Here is a 22,380-nt window from a genome sequence, read left to right as displayed (position 1 = left end):
TAACCACTATGCTACCTGCTGGTTACTGACCCAACACTCTAACCACTAGGCTACCTGCTGGTTACTAGTCCAACACTCTAACCACTAGGGTACCTGCTGGTTACTGGTCCAACACTCTAACCACTAGGCTACCTGCTGGTTACTGACCCAACACTCTAACCACTAGGCTACCTGCTGGTTACTGGCCCAACACTCTAACCACTAGGCTACCTGCTGGTTACTAGTCCAACACTCTAACCACTAGGCTACCTGCTGGTTACTAGATTTTCTGAAGTGCGGAGTTGATTAAAACAAGTAAAAACTAGACTGGAATGTGTATTTATCCTATTGTTTTTACCAAGACATGTACGGGGGTTAAAATGTCTACTCGAATAAGTTATTTATACGACAAAAAATAAAAGTGATACCCATAGGAGGATTTTGTTTCTGGGGGTTAACTCCAACCCTGTTCCTGGAGAGAGACCCTCCTGTAGGTTTTAACTCCAACCCTGTTCCTGGAGTGAGACCCTCCTGTAGGTTTTAACTCCAACCCTGTTCCTGGAGAGAGACCCTCCTGTAGGTTAACTCCAACCCTGTTCTTGGAGAGAGACCCTCCTGTAGGTTTAACTCCAACCCTGTTCCTGGAGAGAGACCCTCCTGGAGAGAGACCCTCCTGTAGGTTTTAACTCCAACCCTGTTCCTGGAGAGAGACCCTCCTGTAGGTTTTAACTCCAACCCTGTTCCTGGAGAGAGACCCTCCTGTAGGTTTTAACTCCAACCCTGTTCCTGGAGAGAGACCCTCCTGTAGGTTTTAACTCCAACCCTGTTCCTGGAGAGAAACCCTCCTGTAGGTTAAACTCCAACCCTGTTCCTGGAGAGAGACCCTCCTGTAGGTTTTAACTCCAACCCTGTTCCTGGAGAGAAACCCTCCTGTAGGTTTTAACTCCAACCCTGTTCCTGGAGAGAGACCCTCCTGTAGGTTAACTCCAACCCTGTTCCTGGAGAGAGACCCATGAGGGTCTCTCTCCAGGAACAGGGTTGGAGTTAAAACCTACAGGAGAGTAGATCCTGTAAAAACCTACAGGAGGGTAGGAACAGGGTTAGAGAGCCCTGATCCAGAATGTCAGGACTCGGGTACGTTTCTGCTTGGTTAGAACGAAAGCCAGCACCCATACACTAGCCCTGGAATAATAAGAGAGGGTAGCAATTGTCATTATATTTCTATGAGACCAATTGGAGAGGGTAGCTAGAGACAGCTGGGCCAGTTCAAACCCTCTACAGCTGGAGAGGGTAGCGAGACAGCTGGGCCAGTTCAAGCCCTCTACAGCTGGAGAGAGTAGCTAGACAGCTGGGCCAGTTCAAGCCCTCTACAGCTGGAGAGGGTAGCTAGAGACAGCTGGGCCAGTTCAAGCCCTCTTCAGTTGGCCCAGTTCAAGCCCTCTACAGCCGAAGAGGTTTATACCCTTACACCATGTTATTACAAGTGATCCCATGACCACCCAGAACACCTACCTTACTGTTTAGTTATTTTGTCTGATTGTGGGCGTTACTGACTGGGCCTGGGCCCGTATTCATGAAGCTTCTCAGTGTAGTACTGCTGATCTAGGATCAGGTCTTAATTATCCACAGCTCTGTGCTGATCTAGGATCAGGTCTTCATTATCCACAGCTCTGTGCTGATCTAGGATCAGGTCTTCATTATCCACAGCTCTGTGCTGACCTAGGGTCAGGTCTTCATTATCCACAACTCTGTGCTGATCTAGGATCAGGTCTTCATTATCCACAACTCTGTGCTGATCTAGGATCAGGTCTTCATTATCCACAGCTCTGTGGACATCCCTGGTCATCCCTACTGCCTCTGATCTGGTGGACTCACTAAACAGAGAACATCCCTGGTCATCCCCACTAGCCTCTGATCTGGAGGACTCACTAAACAGAGAACATCCCTGGTCATCCCTACTGCCTCTGATCTGGTGGACTCACTAAACAGAGAACATCCCTGGTCATCCCTTCTTGCCTCTGATCTGGTGGACTCACTAAAAAGAGAGCATCCCTGGTCATCCCTACTGCCTCTGATCTGGAGGACTCACTAAACAGAGAACATCCCTGGTCATCCCTACTGTCTCTGATCTGATCTGGAGGACTCACTAAACAGAGAACATCCCTGGTTATCCCTACTGTCTCTGATCTGGAGGACTCACTAAACAGAGAACATCCCTGGTCATCCCTACTGCCTCTGATCTGGAGGACTCACTAAACAGAGAACATCCCTGGTCATCCCTACTGCCTCTGATCTGGAGGACTCTCTAAACAGAGAACATCCCTGGTCATCCCATCCTAAACACAAATGCTTTGTTTTTAAATGTCGTCTGAGTGTTGGAGTGTGCCATCCGTAAAACAAAAATAATTGTGCCGTCTGGTTTGCTTAATATACGGAATTTTAAATTATTCGTACATTTATTTTTGATACTTAAGTATTTTTATTTAACCAGGTAGGCCAGTTGAGAACAAGTTCTCATTTACAACTGCGACCTGGTCAAGAAAAAGCAAAGCAGTGCGACACAAACAACACAGAGTTACACAACCAAACGTACAGTCAATAACACAATAGAAAAATATATGTACAGTGTGTAAATGTAGGGAGGTATGGCCTATTTATTGCCTTAGAGACAGAAATAATTACAATTTAGCATTAACACTGGAGTGATAGATGTGCATATGATGATGTGCAAGTAGAGATACTGGGGTGCAAAAGAGCAAGAGGATAAACAACAATATGTGGATGAGGTAGTTGGGTGTGGCTATTTACAGATGGGCTGTGTACAGGTACAGTGATCGGTAAGCTGCTCTGACAGCTGATACTTAAAGTTAGAGAGGGAGACAAAAGCTTCAGTGATTTTTGCAGTTCATTCCAGTCATTGGCAGCTGAGAACTGGAAGGAAAGGCAGCCAAAGGAAGTGTTGGCTTTGGGGATGACCAGAGAGATATACCTGCTGGAGCGCGGGCCTATTTAAAACCAAATACTTTTACTCTAGTAGTATTTTACTTGTCATTTTCTATTAAAGGTTTCTTTACTTTTACTCAAGTATGACAATGGAGTACTTATCCCCCACCACTGGCCATGTTATTAGGTCAAAGCATGTGTTAAGATCTTAAAGAACAAACTGGTCCTAGATCAGTACTCAGACATTCTATAAACACAGGCCTTGATCTCACCCTAAATGAACACCAACAAGATATTTGGTTGATAAAAACGGTGATACTCGATTCATGAATGGGCTTCCACAGAATAGGTTACTAGGAAACCTTATTACTGAGGCTCAGTGGTTTCAGAGTCCCACTAGAGAATGTGTTGAAAGCGTTTCCACAGGGATGCTGGTCCATGTTGACTCCGATGCTTCCACAGGGATGCTGGTCCATGTTGACTCCGATGCTTCCACAGGGATGCTGGTCCATGTTGACTCCGATGCTTCCACAGGGATGCTGGTCCATGTTGACTCCGATGCTTCCACAGGGATGCTGGTCCATGTTGACTCCGATGCTTCCACAGGGATGCTGGTCCATGTTGACTCCGATGCTTCCACAGGGATGCTGGTCCATGTTGACTCCGATGCTTCCACAGGGATGCTGGTCCATGTTGACTCCGATGCTTCCCCACAGTTGCGTCCAGTTGGCTGGATGTCCTTTGTGTGGTGGATCATTCTGGATACACACAGGAAACTGTTGAGTGTGAAAAAACCAGCAGTGTTGCAGTTCTTGACACAAACCGGTGCGCCTGGCACCTACTACCATACCCTCATTCAAAGGCACTTATAATATTTGAATGACACACATACACAATCCATGTCTCAAGGCTTAAAAATCCTTCTTTAACCCGTCTCTTCCCCTTCATCTACACTGATTTGAAAGTAACATCAATAAGGGATCATAGCTTTCACCTGGTCAGTCTGTCATGGAAAGAGGTGTCCTTAAATGTGGAGTAATATTTATAACTTTTCTTTTTGCCCCTACGCAATTATCCACAGTGGGATTTGAACTTTTATTTAACTAGGCAAATCTGTTAAGAACAAAATTCTTATTTACAATGACGGCCAACCCCAGCCAAACATCATGAGGTATTGTGTGTAGATTGATGAGCGAAATATCAATTTTAGAATCAGGCTTTAACGTAACAAAATGTGGAAAAAGGGGTCTGAAAACCTTTCAAATGCACTGTATGTAGCAATTAGCCTCGGGGGACAAGGCCGAGCTAGGTCCGGTCAATTAGCCTCGGGGGACAAGGCCGAGCTAGGTCCGGTCAATTAGCCTCGGGGGACAAGGCCGAGCCAGGTCCGGTCAATTAGCCTCGGGGGACAAGGCCGAGCCAAGTCCGGTCAATTAGCCTCGGGGCAGAAGGCCGAGCCAGGTCCGGTCAATTAGCCTCGGGGACAAGGCCGAGCTAGGTCCGGTCAATTAGCCTCGGGGGACAAGGCCGAGCCAGGTCCGGTCAATTAGCCTCGGGGGACAAGGCCGAGCCAAGTCCGGTCAATTAGCCTCGGGGCAGAAGGCCGAGCCAGGTCCGGTCAATTAGCCTCGGGGCAGAAGGCCGAGCCAGGTCCGGTGAATAGATGTTTGTATTTGCAAACAATTAACAATATTCATCTAGATATTCGTCAGCAAACAAAGATGTCGGCTACATTGTGATGTATGACTTGTACATTTGAAGAGACTCCGCAAGAAGATGGCCATCAAAACCAACATTGTTTTCAGTTTTATTTCTTCAATGCTTAATACCATGGGAGGGACGGGGTTAAGAACATTTGCCTCAGAAGGTAAGGAGGGGTGTAATATGATGAGAGAAAAACAATAATAATAAAGTCTGCATTCGTATCGTCAGGGATAGGATTGGACAGGAAGTAGGGATAGGATTGGACAGGAAGTAGGGATAGGATTGGACAGGAAGTAGGGATAGGATTGGACAGGAAGTAGGGATAGGATTGGACAGGAAGTAGGGATAGGATTGGACAGGAAGTAGGGATAGGATTGGACAGGAAGTAGGTAAGGACCTATGTCCAAGATGGACTAGAAACATTTCCCAGAGAAAAAGTAGAGAAATTACTAAACTGAACAAATCAAGTAGTCAACGTCTTCGCCCCAAATGACACCCCATCTATCCGTCCGTATATCCATCCAGCCATATAGTGCACTATTTTATACCAGATCACCCTGCTGGTGAAAAGCAGGACATTATACAGGAAATAGGAGTACCATTTTGTTACGGACTAAATCAGAGGCGATCCTGCATTAAGTAGCGAGGTGGTCTGTGTTTGGACAACGGAAGAAGTAGTTCTCATTTTTAGCTTAAAAAAAGGATTAAAATAACGTTTTTCACTTACCATAACATTCAAGTACTATTTTTTTTTTTTGAATAAAAAAAAAAAAAAAGAGGGAGAAAGCGAGAGAAGACGATTGGTTTATTCAACTCCCCATGGTGACTAGGACCGTGTTCCAATACTTAAGAAATGCATAGTTCCCTTCCTACCCATCATGCATAAGTTCCTTCCTACCCATCATGCATAAGTTCCTTCCTACCCATCATGCATAAGTTCCTTCCTACCCATCATGCATAAGTTCCTTCCTACCCATCATGCATAAGTTCCTTCCTACCCATCATGCATAAGTTCCTTCCTACCCATCATGCATAAGTTCCTTCCTACCCATCATGCATAAGTTCCTTCCTACCCATCATGCATAAGTTCCTTCCTACCCATCATGCATAAGTTCCTTCCTACCCATCATGCATAAGTTCCCTTCCTACCCATCATGCATAAGTTCCTTCCTACCCATCATGCATAAGTTCCTTCCTACCCATCATGCATAAGTTCCCTTCCTACCCATCATGCATAAGTTCCCTTCCTACCCATCATGCATAAGTTCCCTTCCTACCCATCATGCATAAGTTCCCTTCCTACCCATCATGCATAAGTTCCTTCCTACCCATCATGCATAAGTTCCCTTCCTACCCATCATGCATAAGTTCCCTTCCTACCCATCATGCATAAGTTCCCTTCCTACCCATCATGCATAAGTTCCCTTCCTACCCATCATGCATAAGTTCCTTCCTACCCATCATGCATAAGTTCCCTTCCTACCCATCATGCATAAGTTCCTTCCTAGCCATCTTCCTTGAAGGAATCACAGATCTGAATTGGGTAAAGTAATAGGGGGGTCTTTTCACCGGTCTAACCACTAATGGAGCTATGCTTACCTCGTAAGGTAGGAACGGTGCGTTAAAGTACTCTAACAGGGCCTAGGCACGTCATAAACTGTCCTCTGTGTTGATCGATAGTGTACCACTACCTGTGTGTCCACCAAAAGGCACCCTATTCCTTGGGTAGTGCACTACTGTCGACCAGGACCATTAGAAGTAGTGTACTATGCAGGGATTAAGGTGCTATTCGGTACATCTCATACCTGCACTTAGGCTGTCTGTCCATCCATCAAAAACAAAGCAGAAACAAACTAAAACGGAACCATCTTTTTTGTTATCTTCCTTACACTAACCATGTTACACTAACCATGTTACACTAACCATGTTACACTAACCATGTTACACTAACCATGTTACACTAACCATGTTACACTAACCATGTTACACTAACCATGTTACACTAACCATGTTACACTAACCATGTTACACTAACCATGTGTAAAGGCTTGTAGAAAGGCAGTGGGGGGGCTGTACAGACAGACAACATGGCCGCTGCAGACAGAGCTTCTGATACGGCAACACAGTCTTTCCTTCTTGGTTAGTCAGTTCCACCCTTTCGGCCTTTTGATTCAGGAGCCGAGGGGTTGTCATTAGATACGGCAGGCGTCTTGCGTCTCCCAGGGCGCGCTGTCCGAAATGGCACCCTATTCCCTATGTAGTGCCCTACTTTGAACCAGAGGCCCCTATGGGACTCCCTATCGGTTCTGCTCAACAACAACAAAAAAATTGTGCACAAAATAGAAAATAAGGTGTCATTTCAGAGCCAGCTCCAGTTTACAAGATGAACTTCCCGATGAAGAATCCGATGAAGATGGCTGCTATGACAACGAGGAGAGCGGGGAGGGAGGCGGCGGTCGTCTGTTGCATCATGGAGGAGGAGGAGGAGCCCGTCTGGTTTGATGTCATGTGGTCAGAACGCTGGGCAGCCCTTCTCATTCTAACACCGTCGTCCTTGGATGGAGAGGAAGTGGAGAAGGGAGAGAGAGAGGGGAGGGAGAGAGAGAGGGGAGGGAGAGAGAGAGGGGAGGGAGAGAGAGAGGGAGGGAGAGAGAGGAGAGAAGAGAGGAGAGAAGAGAGGAGAGAGGAGAGAGGAGAGAGAGAGAGAGGAGAGAGGAGAGAGAGAGAGGAGAGAGAGAGAGAGAGGAGAGAGGAGAGAGAGGAGAGAGAGGAGAGAGAGGAGAGAGAAGAGAGAGAGAGAGAGAGAGAGAGAAGAGAGAGAAGAGAGAGAAGAGAGAGGGGGAGAGAGAGGGGGAGAGAGAGGGGGAGAGAGAGGGGGAGAGAGAGGGGGAGAGAGAGGGGGAGAGAGAGAGGGGGCAGGGGAGAGAGAGGAGAGAGGTGGGGGAGAGAGAGGAGAGAGGTGGGGGAGAGAGAGGGGGAGAGAGAGAGGGGAGAGAGAGAGGAGAGAGAGAGAGGGGAGAGAGAGAGCGGAGAGAGAGAGGGAGAGAGAGGGGGAGAGAGAGGGGAGAGGGGGGGGGAGGGGTGCACATATTAAACTGCACAAAAACAAGAAAAACTATCAAACAAGAATACAGTTCTCTACAGAAAACCTTTTAACCTGTTAGTCCTATAGGGGCAGTATTTCATTTTTGGATAAAAAGACGTGCCCGTTTTAAGCGCAATATTTTTTCACGAAAAGATGCTCGACTATGCTTGGAATTGATAGCTTTGGAAAGAAGACACTCTTACGTTTCCAGAACTGCAAAGATTTTCACTGTGAGTGCCCTAGAACAAATGCTTCAGGCAAAACCAAGATGTTTGACCGACCAGGAAATGAACAGGATTTCTGAGGCTACGTTTTCCATGATCGCCTTATATGGCTGTGAATGCGACAGGAATGAACGGACACTTTCTCTTGTTTCCCCAAGGTGTCTGTAGCATTGTGACGTATTTGTAGGCATATCATTGGAGGAGATTGACCATAAGAGACTACAATTGCCAAGTGTCCCGCACGGTGTCTGCGTGGAAATTGGTGCGCAAAAGTCAGCTACCAGTATTTTTCCATCCGAATCAGAGAAGAATGCAGGCTTCCAGGGACGGCATTTCAATGAAGAGATATATGACAAAACACCTTGAGGATTGATTCAAACAACGTTTTCCATGTTTCAGTCGATATTATGGAGTTAATTCGGAAAAAAGTTTGACATGTAGGTGACTGAATTTTCGGTTAGTTTCGGTAGCCAAATGCATAGTAACAAAACGGAACGTTGTGTCCTACACAAGAATCTTTCAGGAAAAACTGGACATCTGCTATGTAACTGAGAGTCTCCTCATTGAAACATCTGAAGTTCTTCAAAGGTAAATTATTTTATTTGATCCCTTTGCTGGTTTTTGTGAATATGTTGCGTGCTAAATGCTAACGCTAAATGCTAAGCTAGCTATCACCACTCTTACACAAATTATTGATTTTCTCTGGTTCTAAAGCATATTTTGAAAATCTGAGACGACAGGATTGTTAAGAAAAGGATAAGCTTGAGAGCAGGCATATTTATTTAATTTCATTTGCGATTTTTAGAAATCGCTAACGTTGCGTTATGGTAATGAGCTTGAGGCTGTAGTAACGCGACCGCATGCGGGATGGGGCGGACTATGAGGTTAACTGCTGGTTCCCCTGTTTAGTTGGCACTTATCATAATCTGACAAAACCCTTCGGTGCTAACAGCGAAGGTCAAGTCACGCGTCCTCCGAAACATGACCCACCAAACCACTCCCCTTCACACTGGAAGCCAGCCATACCCGTTCAACTGACTACCGGAGTCAGCTTGCAGGCGCCAGGCACGCCACAACGAGTCGCTAGAGCGCGATGAGCAAAATAAAGGCCTTGAAACAAGCAGGTCATGCGTAAAACACACATCTGTTCTTCACTTAATGCAGTTCTGAAGAGTGGGTCAAAATTCCTCCACAGCGATGTGAGAGACTGATCCAACAACTACAGGAAGTGGTCATACAGTACCAGGAAGTGGTTGGTTGTAGTCAGTGCAGCTACTGTAAATTCCTCCACAGCGTTGAGAGAGACTGATCCAACAGCTACAGGAAGTGGTCATACAGTACCAGGAAGTGGTTGGTTGTAGTCAGTGCAGCTACTGTAAATTCCTCCACAGCGATGTGAGAGACTGATCCAACAACTACAGGAAGTGGTCATACAGTACCAGGAAGTGGTTGGTTGTAGTCAGTGCAGCTACTGTAAATTCCTCCACAGCGTTGAGAGAGACTGATCCAACAACTACAGGAAGTGGTCATACAGTACCAGGAAGTGGTTGGTTGTAGTCAGTGCAGCTACTGTAAATCCCTCCACAGCGTTGAGAGAGACTGATCCAACAACTACAGGAAGTGGTCATACAGTACCAGGAAGTGGTCGGTTTTAGTCAGTGCAGTTAAAGGTGGCACAACCAGTTATTGAGTGTAAGGGGGCATTTACTTTTTCACACAGGGGAATTGGGTGGTGCATAACGTTGTTAATGAAATAAATGAAATAGGTGTGTAATAATAGGTGTGTAATAATAGGTGTGTAATTGTTGTGTTATTTGTTCACTCAGGTGTTTCATAACGTTGTTAATGAAATCAAATAAGTATAGGTGTTTTGTGTTATTTGTAAACTCAGGTTCCCCTTTATCTAATATTAGATTTTGGTTGGAGAGTTGATAACATTCAGTATTTAAAAAAATATGCAAAAGTAAAATTAGAAAATTAGAAAGGGGGGATACACTATATACACAGAGATGTGGAACTCCGAATCAAATGGGGTACGCAAAAATAACATGGTCGCTGTGGGAGAACGTTGATTTTCTGCATTTATCAGGTAGCCTGAAGTGTCCATGTCAACTGGATTATTGGGGAATTGATTCTTCTTGCAAAGCACGATTTTAATTTAACTCTTTTATACCAACCTGACTAATAATCGTATTGTTGTGGGCAATGAAACCACGTCGAACCTCTAAGCCGTCTCTACAGCAGAGAGAACCCTGACCTTGAGTTGACGGTTTTCACCGGTCAGCTTGTCCATCTCAGCCTGAAGTCTCCTGAATTCCTCTGTTAGTTTCCTCATCTCAGAGCCGTTGGTCGAGACGCTGGCGGTCTTCGCCGCTGTCAGCACGGGAGAAGCCTTGGACGAGTTCAGCACGGGAGAAGCCTTGGACGAGTTCAGCACGGGAGAAGCCTTGGACGAGTTCAGCACGGGAGCCGTCGCGTTGCTGCTCAACTCCACGTCGATCTGGAGAAAAGGACAACGGAGAGAGAGAGAGAGAACCCACTAAGTCCGCAGCATCCCAAATGGCACCCTTAATATATTAAGTGCACTACTGACCAGGACTTCAAAGGGCTCTGGTCACAAGTAGTGCACTGTTTATAGGGAATAGGGTGTCATTGGCAGGCGTTTAAGGGGAAACCACTAAACAGAAACCCAGCAGCAGTGTGTCCTTAGCCTGGTCCCAGATCAGTTAGGGGCTGGAGGTTAGGAGACCAGGGTTCAAACAGTACGTGTTTTATCTGATGCTTAGAGAGAGAGTGGGGTTCAAACAGTACGCGTTTTATCTGATGCTTAGAGAGAGAGTGGGGTTCAAACAGTACGTGTTTTATCTGATGCTTAGAGAGAGAGTGGGGTTCAAACAGTATGTGTTTTATCTGATGCTTAGAGAGAGAGGGGTTCAAACAGTACGTGTTTTATCTGATGCTTAGAAAGAGAGTGGGGTTCAAACAGTACGTGTTTTATCTGATGCTGAGAGAGAGTGGGGTTCAAACAGTACGTGTTTTATCTGATGCTGAGAGAGAGAGTGGGGTTCAAACAGTACGTGTTTTATCTGATGCTTAGAGAGAGAGTGGGGTTCAAACAGTATGTGTTTTATCTGATGCTGAGAGAGAGAGTGGGGTTCAAACAGTATGTGTTTTATCTGATGCTGAGAGAGAGAGTGGGGTTCAAACAGTACGTGTTTTATCTGATGCTTAGAGAGAGAGTGGGGTTCAAACAGTACGTGTTTTATCTGATGCTTAGAGAGAGAGTGGGGTTCAAACAGTACGTGTTTTATCTGATGCTTAGAGAGAGAGTGGGGTTCAAACAGTACGTGTTTTATCTGATGCTTAGAGAGAGAGTGGGGTTCAAACAGTACGTGTTTTATCTGATGCTTAGAGAGAGTGGGGTTCAAACAGTACGTGTTTTATCTGATGCTTAGAGAGAGAGTGGGGTTCAAACAGTACGTGTTTTATCTGATGCTTAGAGAGAGAGTGGGGTTCAAACAGTACGTGTTTTATCTGATGCTTAGAGAGAGTGGGGTTCAAACAGTACGTGTTTTATCTGATGCTTAGAGAGAGAGTGGGGTTCAAACAGTACGTGTTTTATCTGATGCTTAGAGAGACGGTGAGATGTGGGTTTAGTCCGTGAACAGTCAACGACATGTCACAGTGAAGGACAAGGGATGGGGAGACACACACGAGAGTTCACAGTGAAGGACAAGGGATGGGGAGACACACACGAGAGTTCACAGTGAAGGACAAGGGATGGGGAGACACACACGAGAGTTCACAGTGAAGGACAAGGGATGGGGACACACACGAGAGTTCACAGTGAAGGACAAGGGATGGGGACACACACACAAGAGTTCACAGTGAAGGACAAGGGATGGGGAGACACACACGAGAGTTCACAGTGAAGGACAAGGGATGGGGACACACACACGAGAGTTCACAGTGAAGGACAAGGGATGGGGACACACACACGAGAGTTCACAGTGAAGGACAAGGGATGGGGACACACACACGAGAGTTCACAGTGAAGGACAAGGGATGGGACACACACACGAGAGTTCACAGTGAAGGACAAGGGATGGGGACACACACGAGAGTTCACAGTGAAGGACAAGGGATGGGGACACACACACGAGAGTTCACAGTGAAGGACAAGGGATGGGGACACACACACGAGAGTTCACAGTGAAGGACAAGGGATGGGGAGACACACGAGAGTTCACAGGGAGGACAGCTTGTTGTCCGGTCCACTCTGCTGCACTAGCCTTTCTCCTGTCCTGACCAAGGGGATGACGTAGCAAAATGTTTGCAAACAGAAAAGGAGAATGTGCTTTTCCTATTGGACAAACTCCAGTACAGCAGTAGTACCTACCTCAGAACCCAGACCAGTCTCCCCCCTCACAAACCTGTTGTCCTTTGACTTTAGCTTCCCCCTCCCACTCTCTGCAGGCCCCTCCCCCTCCCCACAGGCCCCTCCCCGCAGGCCCCTCCCCACAGGCCCCTCCCCACAGGCCCCTCCCCTCCCGCAGGCCCCTCCCCACAGGCCCCTGCCCCTCCCCACAGGCCCCTGCCCCTCCCCACAGGCCCCTCCCCACAGGCCCCTCCCCCTCCCCACAGGCCCCTCCCCACAGGCCCCTCCCCACATAAGTCCTGCTGATGCTCCTCCAACTTACCACTTCATTGTTTTCAGAAGGCAGGTCGAATACACATCTCAGCTTGGAATCCATGAGGTCATTGGGTTTCACATCTTTCCACTGGAGGAGAAGTGAGGAATACATGTTATTCATCAGACTAAACTACTAGCAGCTGGACTCCATAGACACTAACACACCATCTCACACACACACACACACACACACACACACACACACACACACACACACACGGCGGGTGGAGGAAAAATCTGGCAACGAACTATCACATCATTATTCAACTATTCAGCTCTAAGCCAAACACTAAAACTCTGTAGATATCTTTCCTGTACTTGTCGTCACTGTGATGTTCTGTGAGGAGATCAACACCAGCGCTAACTGTAGTATTAGAGAGAGATTCAGAGAACGGGCTTGGTTTTGACAGGGGGAAAAATACCATGACTGTTGCTGCCCTCTACTGGACGAGAGGGGAATTAACCACCATGACTGTTGCTGCCCTCTACTGGACGAGAGGGGAATTAACCACCATGACTCTGTTGCTGCCCTCTACTGGACGAGAGGGGAATTAACCACCATGACTCTGTTGCTGCCCTCTACTGGACGAGAGGGGAATTAACCACCATGACTGTTGCTGCCCTCTACTGGACGAGAGGGGAATTAACCACCATGACTCTGTTGCTGCCCTCTACTGGACGAGAGGGGAATTAACCACCATGACTCTGTTGCTGCCCTCTACTGGACGAGAGGGGAATTAACCACCATGACTCTGTTGCTGCCCTCTACTGGACGAGAGGGGAATTAACCACCATGACTGTTGCTGCCCTCTACTGGACGAGAGGGGAATTAACCACCATGACTCTGTTGCTGCCCTCTACTGGACGAGAGGGGAAAACCACCATGACTGTTGCTGCCCTCTACTGGACGAGAGGGGAAAACCACCATGACTGTTGCTGCCCTCTACTGGACGAGAGGGGAAAACCACCATGACTCTGTTGCTGCCCTCTACTGGACGAGAGGGGAATTAACCACCATGACTGGGTTTAGTCACAGATAATACAATGGGGTGTGACATCAAAGCCAGTTCCAATACCTTATTTATTTTCCCTTCTTCCCTTGTAATCAGGAATAGATTTACACCTGGGACACCAGGGAATTAACCACCATGACTGTTGCTGCCCTCTACTGGACGAGAGGGGAATTAACCACCATGACTGTTGCTGCCCTCTACAGGACGCCAGGTGGATACAGAAGGCGGAAACAGAAAAGCAGCAGTAGTCCAGACCTCGTAGGGTCAGATGTAGATGACAGTAAGGTAGAATTACTCACCATTGCATCCATCTCAGCCACATTAGGAGGAGCAAAGATACTCTGGACCATGAACTTGTGTTTGCTCTTCTCGTTGGGGTCGTAGTCGAAGGGCTGGAGCATTACTGTAATAGATTCAAAACAAACTGTCACACACTCACACACACACGTCAGCGAAAAACAGAGTTCTTGATTTTTCGCGATAAGTCTTAAATTTAGTTTATTTCAACTACTGTAACGAGGATCTAAATAAAAGCTAGAGACTAAAGCTGGCCAAATGGACAAGTAAAATAAATTATAAAACAAAATTATAAAACAAAGGCTCCTACGATCAGAATTTGTACTTGTCTTTATTATGGATCCCCATTAGTTCCTGTCAAGGCAGCAGCTACTCTTCCTGGGGTTTATTATTGATCCCCATTAGTTCCTGTCAAGGCAGCAGCTACTCTTCCTGGGGTTTATTATGGATCCCCATTAGTTCCTGTCAAGGCAGCAGCTACTCTTCCTGGGGTTTATTATGGATCCCCATTAGTTCCTGCCAAGGCAGCAGCTACTCTTCCTGGGGTTTATTATGGATCCCCATTAGTTCCTGTCAAGACAGCAGCTACTCTTCCTGGGGTTTATTATGGATCCCCATTAGTTCCTGCCAAGGCAGAAGATACTCTTCATGGGGTTTATTATGGATCCACATTAGTTCCTGCCAAGGCAGCAGATCCTCTTCCTGGGGTTTATTATGGATCCCCATTAGTTCCTGCCAAGGCAGCAGCTACTCTTCCTGGGGTTTATTATGGATCCCCATTAGTTCCTGCCAAGGCAGCAGCTACTCTTCCTGGGGTTTATTATGGATCCCCATTAGTTCCTGCCAAGGCAGCAGCTACTCTTCCTGGGGTTTATTATGGATCCCCATTAGTTCCTGCCAAGGCAGCAGCTCCTCTTCCTGGGGTTTATTATGGATCCCCATTAGTTCCTGCCAAGGCAGCAGCTACTCTTCCTGGGGTTTATTATGGATCCCCATTAGTTCCTGCCAAGGCAGCAGCTACTCTCCTTGGGGTTTATTATGGATCCCCGTTAGTTCCTGCCAAGGCAGCAGCTACTCTTCCTGGGGTTTATCATGGATCCCCATTAGTTCCTGCCAAGGCAGCAGCTGCTCTTCCTGGGGTTTATTATGGATCCCCATTATTTCCTGCCAAGGCAGCAGCTACTCTCCTTGGGGTTTATTATGGATCCCCGTTAGTTCCTGCCAAGGCAGCAGCTACTCTTCCTGGGGTTTATCATGGATCCCCATTAGTTCCTGCCAAGGCAGCAGCTGCTCTTCCTGGGGTTTATTATGGATCCCCATTATTTCCTGCCAAGACAGCAGCTACTCTTCCTGGGGTTTATCATGGATCCCCATTAGTTCCTGCCAAGGCAGCAGCTACTCTTCCTGGGGTTTATTATGGATCCCCATTAGTTCCTGCCAAGGCAGCACCTACTCTTCCTGGGGTTTATTATGAATCCCCATGAGTTCCTGCCAAGACAGCAGCTACTCTTCCTGGGGTTTATTATGGATCCCCATTAGTTCCTGCCAAGTCAGCAGCTACTCTTTCTTGGGTTTATCATGGATCCCCATTAGTTCCTGCCAAGGCAGCACCTACTCTTCCTGGGGTTTATTATGAATCCCCATGAGTTCCTGCCAAGACAGCAGCTACTCTTCCTGGGGTTTATTATGGATCCCCATTAGTTCCTGCCAAGTCAGCAGCTACTCTTTCTTGGGTTTATCATGGATCCCCATTAGTTCCTGCCAAGGCAGCAGCTACTCTTCCTGGGGTTTATCATGGATCCCCATTAGTTCCTGCCAAGGCAGCAGCTACTCTTCCTGGGGTTTATTATGGATCCCCATTAGTTCCTGCCAAGGCAGCAGCTACTCTTCCTGGGGTTTATTATTGATCCCCATTAGTTCCTGTTGCCAAGGCAGCAGCAAAACAACATCCACGAGTGTGACACTCTAGCCGCCAGGCTACCCGCCTGCCCACTCTAACCGCTAGGCTACCTGCCGCCCCCACTAACCGCTAGGCTACCTGCTCCCCCCCACTCTAACCACTAGGCTAGTTCCTGCCAAGGCCGCCCCCACTCTAACCGCTAGTCTACCTACCCCCCCCCACTCTAACCGCTAGGCTACCTGCCGCCCCCCACTCTACTCTAACCGCTAGTCTACCTGCCGCCCCCCCTCTCCTGTAACCACTAAGCTACACACACACACACACACACACACACACACACACACACACACACACACACACACACACACACACACACACACACACACACACACACACACACAGCAGCAAAGAAAAAGAGCAGCGAGCCAGCTGGGATTTTAAATGTATATTTTTGAGGGATTTTTAAAAAATTATTAGTGTCGCCCGTCAGGGATTTTTCTAAACATTAAGGTTATACATTTTTAAAAAACGTTCCCACCCCTAGTTATTGGACTTACCAGAGATGGTGACGGTAGCACTTACATCGATGATGCCGCTGTTGGGCCGTACACAATATCTCTTGGGAGCTGTGGTCTTCACTTTGAAACATACTCTTCTATCAGACGGGTTCTTCAGCTTCAGGTTGGTGGTGACGACTTCAGTGAAGGGACCTGGCAGGGGGAGAGACAGAGGGGGAGAGAGGGAGGCAGAGGGGGAGAGAGAGGCAGAGGGGGAGAGAGAGGCAGAGGGGGAGAGAGAGGCAGAGGGGGAGAGAGAGGCAGAGGGGGGAGAGAGGCAGAGGGGGAGAGAGAGGCAGAGGGGGAGAGGGAGGCAGAGAGGGGCAGAGAGAGGGGAGAGGGGGAGAGAGAGGTAGAGACAGAGGGGGAGAGGGAGGCAGAGGGGGAGAGAGAGGCAGAGGGGGGAGAGGGAGGCAGAGGGGGGAGAGGGAGGCAGAGAGGGGCAGAGAGAGGGGGAGAGGGGGGAGAGAGAGGTAGAGACAGAAGGGGGAGAGAGAGGCAGAGGGGGGAGAGGGAGGCAGAGGGGGAGAGGGAGGCAGAGGGGGAGAGGGAGGCAGAGGGGGGGAGAGAGAGGCAGAGGGGGAGAGAGAGGCAGAGGGGGAGAGAGAGGCAGAGGGGGGGGGAGAGGGAGGCAGAGGGGGGAGAGGGAGGCAGAGGGGGGAGAGGGAGGCAGAGGGGGAGAGAGAGGCAGAGGGGGAGAGGCAGAGGGGTGAGGCAGAGGCAGAGGGGAGAGAGAGGCAGAGGGGAGGGGGAGAGAGGCAGAGGGGGGAGAGGGAGGCAGAGAGGGGCAGAGAGAGGCAGAGGGGGTGAGAGAGAGGCAGAGGGGTGAGAGAGCAGAGGGGGAGAGAGAGGCAGAGGGGGAGAGAGAGGCAGAGGGGGGGAGAGAGAGGCAGAGGGGGAGAGAGAGGCAGAGGGGGAGAGAGAGGCAGAGGGGGAGAGAGAGGCAGAGGGGGAGAGAGAGGCAGAGGGGGTGAGAGAGAGGCAGAGGGGGTGAGAGAGAGGCAGAGGGGGTGAGAGAGAGGCAGAGGGGGTGAGAGAGAGGCAGAGGGGGAGAGAGGCAGAGGGGGGAGAGAGGCAGAGGGGGGAGAGAGAGGCAGAGGGGGAGAGAGAGGCAGAGGGGGAGAGAGAGGCAGAGGGGGAGAGAGAGGCAGAGGGGGGGGAGAGAGAGGCAGAGGCAGCGGGGGGGCAGAGGGGGAAGCAGAGGGGGAAGCAGAGGGGGAAGCAGAGGGGGAAGCAGAGGGGGGAGGTGGGAGACAGAGGGAGAGAACATGTAATCACATGAGAGGAGATGAACACATCTGGATAACACATACAACCATTTAAAGTATTTTACTGAGTTACGGTTCACATGAGGAAATCAGTCAAGTGAACAATCAATGAGGTCCTAATCTATGGATTCCACATGACTGGGAATACAGATCTGCATCTGTTGGTCACAGATACCTTTAATAAAGAGGTAGGGGTTTGGATCAGAACCAGTCAGTATCTGGTGTGACCACCAATCAGTTGAAATTGGGCTCTAATCTATGGATTCCACATGACTGGGAATACAGATCTGCATCTGTTGGTCACAGATACCTTTAATAAAGAGGTAGGGGTTTGGATCAGAACCAGTCAGTATCTGGTGTGACCACCAATCAGTTGAAATTGGGCTCTAATCTATGGATTCCACATGACTGGGAATACAGATCTGCATCTGGTGGTCACAGATACCTTAAAAACAAGGTTGGAGCGTGGATCAGAACCAGTCAGTATCTGGTGTGGATCAGAACACCAGTCAGTATCTGGTGTGGATCAGAACACCAGTCAGTATCTGGTGTGGATCAGAAAACCAGTCAGTATCTGGTGTGGATCAGAAAACCAGTCAGTATCTGGTGTGGATCAGAAAACCAGTCAGTATCTGGTGTGGATCAGAAAACCAGTCAGTATCTGGTGTGGATCAGAGAACCAGTCAGTATCTGGTGTGGATCAGAACACCAGTCAGTATCTGGTGTGGATCAGAGTACCAGTCAGTATCTGGTGTGGATCAGAGAACCAGTCAGTATCTGGTGTGGATCAGAGAACCAGTCAGTATCTGGTGTGGATCAGAAAACCAGTCAGTATCTGGTGTGGATCAGAAAACCAGTCAGTATCTGGTGTGGATCAGAAAACCAGTCAGTATCTGGTGTGGATCAGAAAACCAGTCAGTATCTGGTGTGACCATGTCTCATGCAGCGTGACACATCTCCTCCACATAGAGTTGATCAGGCTGTTGATTGTGGCCTGTGGCATGTTGTCCCGCTCCTCTTCGGTGGCTGTGTGAAGTCGCTGGATATTGGCGGGAACTGGAACACGCTGTCGTACAATGGGTGAGGTTTCATGGGACATTTTCAGCTTCCAGGAATTGTGTCCAGATCCTTGCGACACGAGGCTGTACATTATCACGCTGAAACATGAGGTGAGGGCGGTGGATGAATGGCACGACAACGGGCCTCGGGATCTCGTCACGGCATCTCTGTGCACTCAAATTGCCCATCGATTTTTAAAATGCAGCTGTGTTAGTTGTCCGTAGTTTATGCCTGACCATAACCCCACAACGGGGCACTCTGTTCCCAACGTTGACGTCAGCACACCGCTCACCCACATGATGCCATACAGGTGGTCTGTGATTATAAGGCCAGTTGGACTTACATGTGAAATGACATTGGAAGCTGCTTAGGAAGAGAAATTAGCATTACATTCTCTGGCAACAGTTCAGCCAATGTCTCAAGTTGAGGGGACGTTGGCATTGTGTTCTGTTCGGTGTGTATATCATCAGGAAAGAGGAACACTTCTTTGAAGCCATCAGAAGAAACATAACGAAAGGTTAAACGATGTCACGCAACTCGTGCCTCAACAACAACAAAAAAAAAACACGACAGATTTGTACCTTGTCAGAACAACAGCTTGGGGATTCGTACTTGAAACCTTTTGGTTACTAGCCCAACGCTCTGACCACTAGGCTACCGGCTACCCTGCCGCCCCAAAATTTACAATACATTTTTATTTTATTTTACAGATTTGACAAATTTCTCTGTCCTTCACATCAGAGCTGCACCGTTTGGGGAGTAACTCACTACCTGGAATCAGTTAAGGCATTTTTTACTACAGATACTGACTACAGATACTTTTGAAAAACTAAAATTGTGCTATAATGGATTTCTTAAATATAGAAAGAATGTTTGCTCAAATATACAAAATATCAAAAGTGACAGTCAATGCAGCTGGTGGCCACACTAGATACGTCAATGCAGCTGGTGGCCACACTAGATACTATGTACTGCAGTGCATCTACTCCTCATGGACTGCACCAGATTTGCCAGTTCTTGCTGTGAGATGTTACCCCACTCTTCCACCAAGGCACCTGCAAGTTCCCAGACATTTCTGGGGCCCTAGCCCTCACCCTCCGATCCAACAGGTCCCAGAAGTGCTCAATGGGATTGAGATGAAGGCTCTTCGCTGGCCATGGCAGAACACTGACATTCCTGTCTTGCAGGAAATCATACACAGAATGAGCAGTATGGCTGGTGGCATTGTCATGCTGGAGGGTCATGTCAGGATGAGCCTACAGGAAGGGTACCACATGAGGGAGGAGGATGTCTTCCCTGTAACGCACAGCATTGAGATTGCCTGCAATGACAACAAGCTCAGTCCGATAATGCTGTGACACACCTCAGACCACGACGGACCCTCCATCTCCAAATCGATCCTGCTCTAGAGTACAGGCCTCGTTGTAACGCTCATTCCTTTGACGATAAACACAAATCTGACCATCACCCCTGGTGAGACAAAACTGCGACTCGTCCGTGAAGAGCACTTTTGCCAGTCCTGTCTGGTCCAGCGACGGTGGGTTTGTGCCCATAGGCGACATTGTTGCCAGTGATGTCTGGTGAGGACCTGCCTTTACAACAGGCCTACAAGCCCTCAGTCCAGCCTCTCCCAGACTATTGTGGACCGTCTGACCATAACTGATGGAGGGCTTGTCACCCCACAATGAGGCACTCTGTTCCCAACGTTGACGTCAGCACACCGCTCACCCACATGATGCCATACAGGTGGTCTGTGATTATAAGGCCAGTTGGACTTATATGTGAAATGACATTGGAAGCTGCTTAGGAAGAGAAATTAGCATTAAATTCTCTGGCAACAGCGTTCCTGTTGTAACTCGGACAGGTGTTGTTGCCATCCTGTACCTGTCCCACAGGTGTGATGTTCGGATGTACCAATCCTGTGCAGGTGTTGATACACATGGTCTGCCACTGCGAAGCTGATCAGCTGTCCGTCCCGTCTCCCTGTCTTACGCGTCTCACAGTAAGGACATTGCAATGTATTGCCCTGGCCACATCTGCAGTCCTCATGCCTCCTTGCAGCATGCCTAAAGGCACGTTCACGCAGATGAGCAGGGAACCTGGGCATCTTTCTCTTGGTGTTTTTCCAGAGTTCACAGAAAGACCCCTTTTAATGTCTTAAGTTTTCATAACTGTGACCTTAATTGCCTACCGTCTGTAAACTGTTAAGTGTCTTAAGGATTATTCCACATGTTTATGGTTCATTGAAGCATGGGAAACTTAAAACCCTTTATGACCTGTGAAGTTATTCTGATTTCTACGAATTATCTTTGAAAGACAAGGTCCTGAAAAAAGGGGATCTTTGTTTTTTGTTGCCGAGTTTAAATTGACACCTTAGTTCTCAAATTACATTTAATTTAACTCCACATGTGTTTGAAGGATCCTTTTGGTCTTCTTAATGTCTCTCAAGGGGGAAAGTAAATCCGATTAAATTACTGAGTTTGAGGTAATCCAAACGTTACGTTGATGATAACGATTTTGGACAAGTAACTAGTAACCGATTGCAGTTAGAATGTAAAGTAACTTACTCAAGCCCGGCGATAAGACACTCCCAACAGACAAGCCAAAAAGTCTTTACATAAATGTTGCTGAAGCCTACGCCAAAACATTAGCGATTTGACATGCTTTACAGGATGAAAACAAGACGTCTCCTACACGCCGTCCCCCTCTGGACGACGTCTCCTACACGCCGTCCCCCTCTGGACGACGTCTCCTACACGCCGTCCCCCTCTGGACGACGTCTCCTACACGCCGTCCCCCTCTGGACGACGTCTCCTACACGCCGTCCCCCTCTGGACGACGTCTCCTACACGCCGTCCCCCTCTGGACGACGTCTCCTACACGCCGTCCCCCTCTGGACGACGTCTCCTACACGCCGTCCCCCTCTGGACGACGTCTCCTACACGCCGTCCCCCTCTGGACGACGTCTCCTACACGCCGTCCCCCTCTGGACGACGTCTCCTACACGCCGTCCCCCTCTGGACGACGTCTCCTACACGCCGTCCCCCTCTGGACGACGTCTCCTACACGCCGTCCCCTCTGGACAAAGTACACAAAGTCCCCTACACGCGGTCCCCTCTGGACAAAGTGGTAACCTTGTGTATTTATAGCCCATTTGTCGGTGCCGAGAGGCTTCGCTATTGTTTCAACTGCAGATTGACCCTTTTAAAAGGAGTAACTGGATGCAACGCTCCAGATCCAGACTGGTCGGAGTCATTCGTTACCAGTAACACCAACAGCTGACTGTAATGACATGGTCGGAGTCATTCGTTACCAGTACACCAACAGCCGACTGTAATGACATGGTCGGAGTCATTCGTTACCAGTACACCAACAGCTGACTGTAATGACATGGTCGGAGTCATTCGTTACCAGTACACCAACAGCTGACTGTAACGACATGGTCGGAGTCATTCGTTACCAGTACACCAACAGCTGACTAATGACATGGTCGGAGTCATTAGTTACCAGTACACCAACAGCCGACTGTAATGACATGGTCGGAGTCATTCGTTACCAGTACACCAACAGCTGACTAATGACATGGTCGGAGTCATTCGTTACCAGTACACCAACAGCTGACTGTAATGACATGGTCGGAGTCATTCGTTACCAGTAC

The 22,380-nt window shown here is 48.3% G+C and overlaps 1 protein-coding gene across 1 annotated transcript in view; it reads right to left on the bottom strand.

Annotated features, from left to right (window-relative positions):
- Positions 1–4,717: 4,717 nt before the first annotated feature.
- LOC127910874 (vesicle-associated membrane protein-associated protein A-like) overlaps positions 4,718–22,380 on the bottom strand; it is a 29,131-nt gene continuing 11,468 nt past the window's right edge. Inside the window, exons 2-6 of the mRNA XM_052475954.1 lie at positions 16,396–16,548; positions 13,941–14,044; positions 12,636–12,716; positions 10,193–10,435; positions 4,718–7,179 (exon numbers count right to left, since the gene is read on the bottom strand). Coding sequence (XP_052331914.1) covers positions 7,003–7,179; positions 10,193–10,435; positions 12,636–12,716; positions 13,941–14,044; positions 16,396–16,548 — 758 coding nt within the window. The 3' untranslated portion in view covers positions 4,718–7,002. The remainder of the gene's footprint in view (positions 7,180–10,192; positions 10,436–12,635; positions 12,717–13,940; positions 14,045–16,395; positions 16,549–22,380) is intronic.

Source organism: Oncorhynchus keta, chromosome 23 (genome assembly GCF_023373465.1).
Source record: "Oncorhynchus keta strain PuntledgeMale-10-30-2019 chromosome 23, Oket_V2, whole genome shotgun sequence".
In the NCBI taxonomy this organism is placed as follows: domain Eukaryota; kingdom Metazoa; phylum Chordata; class Actinopteri; order Salmoniformes; family Salmonidae; genus Oncorhynchus; species Oncorhynchus keta.
The sequence above is the reverse complement of the archived record's forward strand: the minus strand, read 5'-3'. Positions and strand labels throughout refer to the sequence as shown.